This window comes from Hipposideros armiger, unplaced genomic scaffold, assembly GCF_001890085.2.
Source record: "Hipposideros armiger isolate ML-2016 unplaced genomic scaffold, ASM189008v1 scaffold_532, whole genome shotgun sequence".
NCBI lineage: Eukaryota > Metazoa > Chordata > Mammalia > Chiroptera > Hipposideridae > Hipposideros > Hipposideros armiger.
In genome coordinates this window covers 1,001,943-1,013,845 of record NW_017731882.1, presented here as the reverse complement: position 1 = coordinate 1,013,845, position 11,903 = coordinate 1,001,943, and the positions used below count along the sequence as shown (strand labels likewise).

At 39.7% G+C, this 11,903-nt stretch overlaps 2 protein-coding genes across 2 annotated transcripts in view; both read right to left on the bottom strand.

Annotated features, from left to right (window-relative positions):
- LOC109396676 (uncharacterized) overlaps window positions 1–11,903 on the bottom strand; it is a 75,918-nt gene that overhangs the window by 59,808 nt on the left and 4,207 nt on the right. The window lies entirely within an intron of this gene.
- Window positions 1,629–7,091, bottom strand: LOC109396674 (uncharacterized). The gene is made up of 5 exons (XM_019668697.1): window positions 6,322–7,091; window positions 3,532–3,715; window positions 2,654–2,772; window positions 2,361–2,460; window positions 1,629–1,909 (listed from the first exon to the last, which is right to left on the bottom strand). Exons 1-5 carry the CDS (start codon window positions 6,745–6,747, stop codon window positions 1,752–1,754), a joined length of 987 nt encoding a protein of 328 aa, XP_019524242.1. The 5' UTR covers window positions 6,748–7,091; the 3' UTR covers window positions 1,629–1,751.

The window sequence follows — 11,903 nt, the reverse complement described above, 5'->3', positions numbered from 1 at the left end:
ATGGGAGTGGGCCGGGGAGGGGAGGCTCACTGCCACCCCCATCCACACACACCAAAGGGGCATTTTCTGTGTCCATAGTGGTGTGAAGGGAGCCCCAGCAACAGCCACTGTTGGCATTTTAAATGTCTATCAAACTATTATTAATATGTTTTATTTATAAATTGACCACCAAAAAATGCCCTTGGCTTTTAAAAGAAACTTCAAATAACCCCTTGTATTTAAATAGATTTCTTATAAAAAGGCCATCCCACCTTATCTTAGTTGTTAGATAAAAAGTAAACTAGGGGGAAGGGCCTAAGCAGAATATGATAGATGCTCTGTCCCCGTTTCTGGGTTATGACAGCGCTCCTCCCCCCACCGCACAGAGGCCCCTCAGTAGTGACTCACACTTTTCTATGGAAATGCAGTTGGTGCATGAAATACATCATGACAGTGGGAATCTGACATATGAGTAACAGGCTGCTGAGCACCTCCTGGACCTGGCATTTGTATGTGGCCCCTGGGATGGCCAGGGTGACAGCAGGCGGTCTGGTACCCACAGGCCTGATCCACCCTGCTCAGGTTATATTTAGCTTCCACTAAACTTAGCTCACTTCACCCTCTTGAATAACATAGATTTAAATGCCATTTTTCTCCTACAGGTCAAAAGAACCCCCCCAAAGAAGACTGTAGATGGAGGTGGTCAGTGACAGTCACTGAAGGTGTTATAACCAAGAGAACAAGCCCGTCCCAGTGAGCCCCTCCACAGTAGAGAAGTCCCTGGTGGCTTTCAGGAAGTCGAGGCCACCATGTGGTGGTCATTTTTGCTTCCCAGAATTACTTGTGTGACGAGCCCGGGGCTGGTGTTTGTCTACACAGAGAACCTGTGACTTGCACAGGTCACTGTAAGGAAGACCCCCTCTTCTTCACCATTTCTGACTTCTCTGAACATTTTCCAAAATAATTACCAAAATAAAATCATACACACACACACACACACACACACACACACACACACACACACGCCAAATACATAGAAAGTCTTTCTTGGGGAAACCAGTACTAAAAAAATCTCTTAAGTGAAGTTATGACACGGGGTTTTGTAACCCACAGTGCAGTTCATGTGAAACTTGAGCACAAGCCACCTCTTATCTGCGCCCTGTTCCAGGAAGCACTTCTGCTCTGAGTCACTGCCCTTCCCAGAGCCGGCTGCACGTTGGCTGTAGGCAGCGGCAGGCAGCCTGGGGACCTGCTTCCTGTGCCTTCCCCTCTCCGGGAAGACTTCGAAGTCAATGTTTACCCACCATTGGCTTTCAGTGAAGTGGAGTGTGGGCAGTGAGCAGGGACAGGGACCTTCCCAAAGTGAGTTCAGTTCGCAAATGCTTCCCCTTAGCAATAAAGTCCAGACAAGAATGTTCCAGGCTCTTGGGCTGAAGTGGAAAGGTCTCATCAGAGTATGGCTGTCGCCTGGATGTCACACAGCACCATCCACATCTCCATCAATACTGTGCTTGCAACTGCTCTCTCATGAAGCAACTTAGTACTGAGAGAACAGCTTACTGTGAAGTTTGCTCTGCAGAAGAAGGACTCCCCCTCCCTCCTTTCCCTTTCTCATTTTTCTCAAGAGAACATGTGGCCGCACTTAGCTAACTGGTCTTACATCACTTCAAAGTGTCTCATCAATCGTACAGGTGTAGTGTTGCATAAACTGTTCAGAAGAAAGAAAACTAAGTGTTCCCTTCTTTCAAAGTTTTATTTAGGGGCCAGATGTATTATTTAGGAAAAGTCCACTGGTGTGACCCAGTCACATCATAGCAGAAAACTAGAACCGCTCCATGTGCTATGGACAGCAGGGCTTCTGTGTTCCTTTCTATGAATAGCAAGCTCCGTTGAGTGGCTTGCAGGAGAGTAACTGAACATTTAGCATCCTCTGAGAAAACAAATAAAATTATAAATAACAAACACAGATTAAGCAGTGGTGACTTAAGGTGAACCAGCACCTCATTAAACACGACACCCTTACAACATTGGGAAAACTTCGGCGTATCTGTGCCAAGCATATTACTCAGCTGGTGGCAACATGGATTTGAAGAACCTTGTGATAACCGAATGTTTTCCTAGGTCTTCTAGCCACAGTGCAAGTGGAAAAGTGAACAAGCAAACACATTAATAACCTGGAAACACAGGCACTTAGACCTGCCCACTGATACTCTACACAGCCATCTGCTGTCATTACAAACCAGGGTTGATGGGTGCCTGCTGCTTTGTCTCCTACTTCCAAGCATGGAGTCCTAACCAGAGCTCCAATTATAGCAACTCACTTCGGCCACAGGGCCCAAGTCCTCCCCACATGTCTCTAGGTGGAGTAGAGGTAAGATCACCTTGCTTCTTGGCAGGAAGGCTGAGACGACGCAAGCTGGGCACTGCCAGGGGGCGCATTCTCATCTGCATAAAGAAGCTGGTTGGCAGGAGAGAGAGTGACTAGAGAAGATGGAGACCACAGGTTAGTTGTTCTTGAAGCTGGCTGGTCAGTGAATTCCTTTTTCCTGTCTAGTTTAGTTCAAGCTGGGTTTGCCACCAAAAGTGTTCTGACCCAGGCCTTGGCATCTTGTCCCGATTGCTCCCCCTCTATCGAAGTTGACCCCCTTTCCTGATGTGGGATTGCATTCCTTACCTCTCTGGCTAATTTAGGTCCTTGCAGACGGGGCCACATGCTGGAGTGCATAGTAACCCTGTCACCCTCTACCGGCCCTCTTCTTTGTTGTTCTAAGGCAGACATCATTAAGCTGAGGTCTAGAAAGAGCAGAATCACAAACAGACTAAGAGACAAAGCCCTTAAATTCCACCCAATCCAGATTCAAAACCAGTCATTTGACAAGAATCATGTGATTGATTAGACAGTGGACTGCCTCCCTTACATTAAATCTACAAAAAGCCAAATGCAGTTTTAAGGGGTCTCTCCTCAGCCCATGACAAGCTCCAGGGTCCTGTACTAACAAAAGTGAACCAGAGAGAGGTCAAGACCCTCATGAAGAAGTTCTCTCCAATGATCCTTCAGGGAAAAACCCTGGGGAAATTGACTAAGGACGTAATCTACTCTCAGGGAACTGGGTCAACAAATGGATGCCCAAGACCTGCTGGCCCCGTCATGTCCCTCGCTATGACACAGAATATGTAGACTAGAAAGCTCTGTGTGTTTTGCCCCATTTGTAAGTGGGTTCCCTCCCTTTCTAGGTACAGTTTGTTGAGGCAGCTGAACAGCACGGACACCACAGGTTATCTGGTTCTGCAGGGTCATCCTCAGCCTCAAGAGCAGTGGACATGACCTAGAGGTATGGGGTTAGAGCTGGGTGCTGTTGCTGGAGTGGCTCTCAGCAGGACTTTACTTTTGTGGATGTACAAGGAGGAAATGCTTTAAGGCAAGTGAGGGCATCTTGGGGGAAATAGAGTTGGTTGGGTCAAGGTTGGCCCTCAGTGACTGCTGTGAGTTTTCAGGCCAGAACAGCAGGCCTCTCTTCTGTTGAAAAGTTCCACCTCCTTCAATCACAGTACCTACTTCTGTGGCCACAGGGAGGACATGTGCTCTAGCTGGGCCCAGCAGAGCCCTCTCCTGGGAGTTTTTGCGCTGGAGCTGAGTGAAGAGAGCTCTCCTTCCTCCTTGATGGTGAGGCAGGCATCTGGGAGTTGCCATGAGTGAAGCCAGTCTACAGGAACAGGCCCAGAGGTCAAACACCCCCTGAGAGAACATGTGATGAGAAATGTAGTGTGTCCTATAGTCCTGAGACCCTGGCCCCAGGGGTCCCTGAGGATGGTGCTCCCCTGTCCCCCAGAGTTCATGCTGAGAGTCATGATGCTTCCCTTTGTCTAAGCTATTTTTGTTGTTTTCCTGTCACTCACAATGAAGAGTCCTACTACACCAACAATTTCAGCTGATAAAATCTGAAAATCTTCAATAAGATCAGAATTTGAGTTTACCTTTCTAGTTATGCGAAATCATTAGCAAATTCACAATGACTCCATCATACGTGGGGTTCTGAGAGCTGCATATCTTTGCAGCCTAAAAAATGTTTAATAAAAGCAACTGTCTGTTCAATATTTAGTTCATAAGATGGAGCACTGTCCAATAAATCTGACATTTTTGTAAATGTCAGTAAATTAGAATACATAATGGTAAAACTGATATATGGTAGAAGAGTGTTCACATGTGAACCAATGTCATGAAACTCCCACTCCTAAAAAGAATCCTAAATAGTTTTCTCAATTTCACTCAGTGGCTTTAAAACAGTTGTTAATCATACACACATTAAGAAGCCAAAACACATTTGGTTATTTCTGAAGCACATTTTTGAGCTCATATTTGGGCTCTGTTTGAATCTCCCATATTTGTGTGATGAAAGTTATGTCACAAAGTTAATCATTCCCAGGATCCTTGCATGAAAACCTTCTTGTGCAAGCAGCCATTAATCAGTGAGCATAACATTGCATAACGTGTTCTGCAGCACGTGTCAGGGGATCTGCGCCCACGGCTGCATAACGCAGGCCAGGGTTCGTGCCTCACGCTGACCTGTTTTGAAGCAGAACTGCGAGCAAGTGACGCATGCTTCCTGCCAACAGTCATTTATTGCCAATAATTAAGTTGGATGATATGAAGAACTAGAGAGTTCAGTTCCTTCTGAGTCCCAAAAAGGAGAATCTTTGAAGTCCCTGGTTTCTGGCACAGTGTTGTGGCTGGCTCCGATGTGTTACTCTTGATCGTTAGAAAAACTACCCATTAAAACTGAAATTAAATATTTTGCTCAAGTGGTTCCTGGCATTTGTGTTAGAAACTATAGACATAGCCCCACAATAAGATTATTTTGTACATAAGAAAAGGAAAAGGTCAAAGACGCTGGGAGCCAAAGACATATACATGATACATCAAATCTCAATTCATCATGTTTGATGTTCTTGAGCAATCATGTAAGCGAGAAACTATTACTTAATCTTGCCAGTATTATCCAAAGAGAACACTTGCGAAATATTCAAGACAAATACGCTGTAATTATTACATGAATAAAGAGCCTGTGTAGCATAAACTGTTTTTGTAACATCAACACAGATTCTAGTGGAGGAGACCAGTAATTAGCCAAGGGAACAACAATGGCCACTGTGTATGAGCAGTGCTAAGAGTTAACAGTGCCGATGGGACCTGTTGTTTTCAATAACAACTTAATCGAAAAATTCTTCTGAAACTTAACCAAGGCCCAATTGTACATTCCAGTAACCAACTAATATATCTGGTTCCCTAGCATATTTTAGAAAAAAACAAATCATCAAATTTCATCTTGATTATTTTCATTTTACTTTTATTTTTTTTTAGAAAACAACTCTTGGATTCCATCACTAACAAAGTCTTACTATACTTGAAATTCTGTCCAAGATCTGATAAGTTCAAATTAATTAACTGTTTTGTCATCATAGTCTTAATGTCTAACAGTGGAACAACAGTATAGAAGAAAAGTTTGTACTTTTTCCAAAACATAAAACACATAAATGTTAAGATTTCAGTAATTAAGTTGATTTTTATTACTTGAATTCTGCATTTATGGAATCCAATTTATGGCTATTAACGTAGCCACTGGTGGTTGAATGAACACAAATCCTCCACAGACTAAACCAACCTCATGACTAGGCAGGGGCAGCTTCAGCTAAAATAACAAATTTGTTTCATGGGCCTATCCTCAGAGCACATATTTAAAACACAACACAATAGTAAACTCCATTCCTTCTTTGACTGCAAATAATCTTTACATTTAAGAAGTATGGTGTATCAAACACTTGGGGATATAATAATAATAAATATGTTATTATTAATATTAATAATTAACAATTAATATATTGTTATTGTTACATTACTATTCAATAAACATCAGTTTTGATGTGTCAGAAGTGAGAAAGCTACTCTAAATACCTTATTTATAAATAACATCCCATTCATTAGAATCATCTGGGTGGGTGATCTCACTGGAAATGATGCAGTAAGAATCTCCAAAAACCTGCTCCTCTGTATAAGCAATGAGAACACTGGCAATAATTGTCAAAATCAACTTTTTATAGAACCCTGTAAATCAACCAAAATCTTGCAATAATCTGACGAGCATTTATTCAAGAAAAATGACTGAATCTCAATAAAAACATCAAGCTCTGTGATATTTTAAATTGCCATATAGCCAGACCCCTTTCCCAAACTTCTTGTAGAGCTTGAAAACCAACCACCCCAAAGTCAGGGTCACCATGACCTGACTATCACTGTGTCTGTGCTTTCCCCAAAGCTCTGTTCCCAGAAATTTGTCATTATCTAACCTGTTTGGCAGCTCCCTGGAGAATCAATTCATGGGAAAAACCCCCACTCACAGGGCTTGTCTTTTTCTGACCTAGAGTTCTCTCACTGTGAACAGCTTTTTCCACAGGGTATTTCTGGAAAACAACCAGTGGCAGTCGTTTAGCCTTAGAGTTCCCTGAGGCAGTGATAACAGCTGGCGCAAATAAGAAGGTGACCAAAACACTTACAAGGAGAAACGGGGGATTGAGATATCCGTCGTGGGGTATGTAAGGCTCTGATATATTCCTAGAATCTAGAAGGCCATATGCATGTACAGGGCTGTGTGCAAACTCAGGAAAGACCTCAAAGGCCCTAACCTCACCTCTGGCTAACCTTGGGGCTCTGCACAAAAAGGAAATGAAGGCTAAGGCAAGATTGCCAATTGCCTGGCAAAGCATTGAAGACATACCCCCAAAATGCACAAAGAGCCCCTCTGTAAGCTGGAGACTTATTGGTTCAAGGAATTTACGAAAATCTCAGTCCAATTATTAGCTGATCACTAAACTAACCAAGTAGAAACTTCAGTGACCACACACAACAAAGAGCTAGTTTAGGCAAGTCCATAAATAAACAAAGAGCAATAGAAACAAACAGCAACTACAAATGCAGGGAGGGGAGGCAAGAATCTTATTTCCAGAGTTGCCATATTATATTATTTAACATGTCCATTATTCAACAAAATATTATAAGACATGCAAAGAAAACAAGAAAGTGTGACCCATATAAGGAAAAGAAGCAACTGATAGAAACTGTTGCTGAAAGGTCAAGACATCAAACTTACTAGAAAACCAGTTATTTTAAATATATTCAAAGAACTAGTGAAAAGTATGAGAACAATATATCACTAAACAAGGGATATTAATAAACAGAAATTGTGAAAAAGGACGAAAGAACAATTCTAAAGTTGAAAATGTAATTGAAACAAAAAATTCCTAGATGTCTCAAGAGCAGATCTGAGATGTCAGAGGACTCAGTAAACTTGAAGACACATCAAATGAAGAGTAGACAGAAAAGAGATCAAAGGAAAATGAATAGAGCCTCCGGAACCTGTAGAGTATATTCAAGTGTACTAACATATGCATAATGAGAGTTCCAGAGGGAGAGGACAGAAAGGGTACAAAGAATATTTAAAGAGTTAATGGCCAACAACTTTCCTAATTTGACAAAAGACATGAAGCTACACCCCCAAAACACTACATGAAATCTAAGCAGAATCAACTCAAAGAGATCCACACCAAGATACATTATAGCCTAACTGCCTAAAGCCAAAGCCAAAGAGAGGATCTTGTAAGCAGCAAGAGAGGAGTGACTTCAGAAGGGATCCTCCATAAGATGAACAGCCAATTTCTCATTAGAACCCATACAAGACAGAACACAGTGTGAGGACTTATTCAAAGTGCTGAGAAAAAAGACTGTTAACCAAGAACCCTATATTTAACAAAATTATCCTTTGAAACTGAAGAAAACATTAAGACATTCCAAGATAAACAAAAACTGAGAGAATTTATCATTAGCAGACCTTTCCTACAAGAAATATTATACAGGGAGCCCTTCAGGTCAAAATGACACTAGAGAGTAATTCAAAACCACATAAAAAGAATAAAGTGTACTGGTAAAGGTAACTACATATATAAAAGACAATATAAATGTAATTTTCATTTGTAACTTTTTTCTTCAATCAGAATTAAAAGACAGCTGCAAAACGTAATCATTATAAAACTGTCCTTTAGCCTTATAATGCATGAAGATTTAATTTATATGATAATAATAGCACAGAGAGAAGGTAATATTACAAAGCTACATAAGAGTAAATTTTCTATGTACTATTGAAATTAAGTTGATATTAATCCAAAATAAATTTTAAAAGTTAAGATGGTAATTGTAATTCCCAGGAAAACCATTAAGGAAACAAGTGAAAAAGTACATAGCAAATGAAATGACAGATGAATTAAAATAGTACACTAGAAAATATCTATTAAACACAAAGAAAGCAGTAATGAAGGAAAAGAACAAAGATAAACATGACATGTAGAAAACAAACAACAAAATGACAGATGTTAATCCTACTTTATCAAACCTTATAAATCCTACCTTATTTATTGATACAATAAATACATAAAATGTAAATACTTAAACACGCCAATCAAAAGACAGAATGAATTTTAAAAACACATGATCCACCTTTATGCTCTTTACAAAGCATTAAAGAGATATACTTTAGATTCAAAGACATAAATATGAGGGCCGGCCGAGTGGCTCAGTTGGTTAAGAGCTCGCTCAAGAGTTTGAGCTCTGAGCAACAGCGGTTCGATGCCTGGCCTGAGCTGAGCTGCCGCTAAGCTGCCAACAAGTGGCAGGATGGCTCAGCTAAAAAAAAAAGAAGACATAAATATGTTGAAAGCAAAAAGATAGAAAAAATATGCTATGCTAAAAGCTACTAAAAGAGAGCTGGAGTGACTATACTAATATCAGACAAAATAGACTATAAGATAAAAGCAGTTACTATAGACAAAGAAGCACATTTTATAATGATTAAAGGGTTATTACATTAAGAAGACATAATAATTATAAATATATATGCATAACAAGAGACCAAAAATATATAAAGCAAATCCTGACATGAAGCAAATACTAAACTGAAGGGAGAAATACACGTTCGTAAGTTACATAAGTGTCTAATCACTATGTTGTACATCTGAAACTAATATAATATTGTATGTCAGCTGTAATTGAAAAATAAAAAATTAATAAATAATAATAAATGTAAAGCCAGAAAAAAAAATGGGTAGAACAAGACAAATCAACAAGGAAATAAAAAAAAGAAACAACACCACAAACCAACTAGACCTAACAGAACACTCCATCCAACAACAGCAGAATACACATTCTTCTCATGTGCGCATGGAATCTTCTCCAGGACAGACAACATGTTAGCACATAAAACTAGTCTCATTAATATGCCAAAGCCTGAAATTATACAATGACAAGATTGAAGTATATTCACCAACCACAATGAAATTAAATTTGAAATCAATAATAAAAGGAAATTTGGGAAATTCATAAGTATGTGGAAATTAAGAAACACAATCCCAAAAATAGATGATAGATAGATAGATAGATAGATAGATAGATAGATAGATAGATAGATGGATAGATAGATGATAGACAGATGATAGATAGATGGTCAAAGAAAAAAGCTCATGAGAGAAATTTAAAAATACTTTGAGATGAATGAGAACAAAATCATACATGTCAGGTCCCCAGGACCACCTTCAAGTTGGGTAATTCATTAGGGGGCCTCACAGGACTCAGCACAATATAGTCTATTTATGACTATAACATATTACATAATCAAAAGGAAACCAAGCAAAAGGAGCAAAGGAAAAGATGTAGGAGCAAAGATCAAGGGAACTCATTCACAAGTTTCCAAGTGTCCTTCTAAGGAGTCACACTGGATGCTTTTAATTCCTCCAGTAACAAATTATGATAAGGTGTGAAATGTTACCAACATCTCTTTAGAGACTCAAGAGCCCAGGGTTTTTTACTGGAGGAGCCATGTAGGCATACCTGCTTGGCCAATACCTAAATTCTATATTCCAAAAGGAAAACAAGTGTTCAGCATAAACCATATTGTTTGCACAAACAGTTGAATCATAACTCTTATCAGTTCTGGAAATGGTGGGAACCTCTCAAAATTCAAGGTCTTAAAGGCAGGCCAAGGGCCAACACTGCAATCAGTTCTTCCCGGGATAGTAGTTCAGACCTGCTATGCTCTTTTCCACAAACAGCATATCAAAACTTATAGGATGCAACTCAAGCATGCTTAGAGAGACATGTATAGCTGCATATGCCTTTATTAAAAAGATCTCAAATTAATAACCTAACATTTCACCTTATGAAAGTAGAAAAAGGGGCTGGCTGAGCGGCTCGTTGGTTAAGAATTGGCTTGGGAGTGCGAGCTCTGAGCAGCAGGGCCACTGGTTTGGATCCCACATGGGCAAGTGACGCTGCGCCTTCTACAGCTAAAGATGGTGAACAACAGCTCAACCTGGAGCTGGGCTGCCATGAGTCACTGGCGATGGCATAGGCTGCAGTAGGGCTGCAGTGGGTTGCTGTAGGCCACTGTGAGTGGCCGGCAGCCAGCATGAGCTGCAGTGAGCTGCCATGAGTGGCTGTCCAATGGCTGCCGACTGATCTGCCTCACCCGGGAACAGCACAATGTTAATACCAACATGGGCCAGTGAAGCGACGTCCTCCACAACTAGACTGAAGAACCAAAGGACAGCAACTTGTCTGTTCCCCTTCCCTGATTCCCCAATGCTGTTCCCCTCCCCCAATTCCCCAATAAAATCTTTTTTTTTTAAAGTAGAAAACCAAGAGCAAAGTAAACCCAAAGCAAAGAGAAGGAAGGATATAATACAAATTAAAAAGAAATAAATGAAACAGAGAACAGAAAAACAATAGAGAAAAATCAACAAAATGAAATATATGAACAATTGTATGTGAACTAATTAAATAACAGATGAAACAGAAAATTTTCTAAAAAGGCACAAATTATAGGAACTAACTCAAGAAGAAATAGAAAACCTGTATAGAGTTATAAGAAAGGACTGAATTAGCAATCAAAATATTTCCAACAGAGAAAAGCCCAGGTCCAAATGGTTTCACTGGTGAATTCTACCAAATGATTATATTGGAATTAGTACTACTTCTACACAAACTCCTTTAAGAAAAAAGAGAAAGGAACACCTCTTAAATCATTCTATGAAGTCAGTATTACACTGATACTCAATCCAGACAAAGACGTCTCAAGAAAAGAAAACTAAACAACAATATTCCTTATAAACATAAACCCAAAAATCCTGAACAAAATAGTAGCAAGCCACATCCAGCAGAATTAGAAAAAGGAGTATACATCATGAACAAGCAATTTATCCCAGGAATGTAAGGTTGGTTCAATATCTGAAAATTAATGTAATAACTATATCAATAGAATAAAAAACAAATGCATGAACAAATCAATATATGCTGTCATAAGGATAGACAATGAAGTAGAATTGAGAGTTTAGAAATAAACACATATTGTGGTTAACTGATTTTTGACAAGGTTACCAAGACAATACAATGGAGGAAAGAATAGTCTTTTCAACAAATGGTGCTGGGACAACTGGATATCAACATGCAAAAGAAAGAAGTTGGACCATACCTCACACCATATATGAAACCCAAAACGGATCAAAAATCTAAACGTAAAAGTTGAAGCTTATAAGACTCTTGGACAAAAACATAAATCTTTATCACCTTGGATTAGGCAATGGTTTCTCAGATATGACACCAAAAACACAACCAACAAAGGCAAAATAGATAAACTGAACTTCTTCAGAATTGAAAACTTTTGTGTTTCAAAGAATACCATCAAAAAAGTGAAAAGAACCCACAGAAGGAAAGATTTGCAAATCATATATCCACTAAGGGATTTGTATCCAAAAGAACACTTACAACTCAATAATGAAAAGACAAATGACCCAATTAAAAATAGGCAAAGAGGGGCCGGCCGAGTGGC

Excerpts from the sequence above, each read along its gene's own strand:
- LOC109396674 (XM_019668697.1), bottom strand. The coding sequence starts at position 6,747 with ATGTCTTCAATGCTTTGCCAGGCAATTGGCAATCTTGCCTTAGCCTTC. Across the intron at positions 2,461-2,653 it reads GACCTAAATTAGCCAGAGAG|TCACTCTCTCTCCTGCCAAC; the intron begins GTAAGGAATGCA and ends CATCTTCTCTAG. Across the intron at positions 1,910-2,360 it reads CCTTCCTGCCAAGAAGCAAG|AGGATGCTAAATGTTCAGTT; the intron begins GTGATCTTACCT and ends TTGTTTTCTCAG.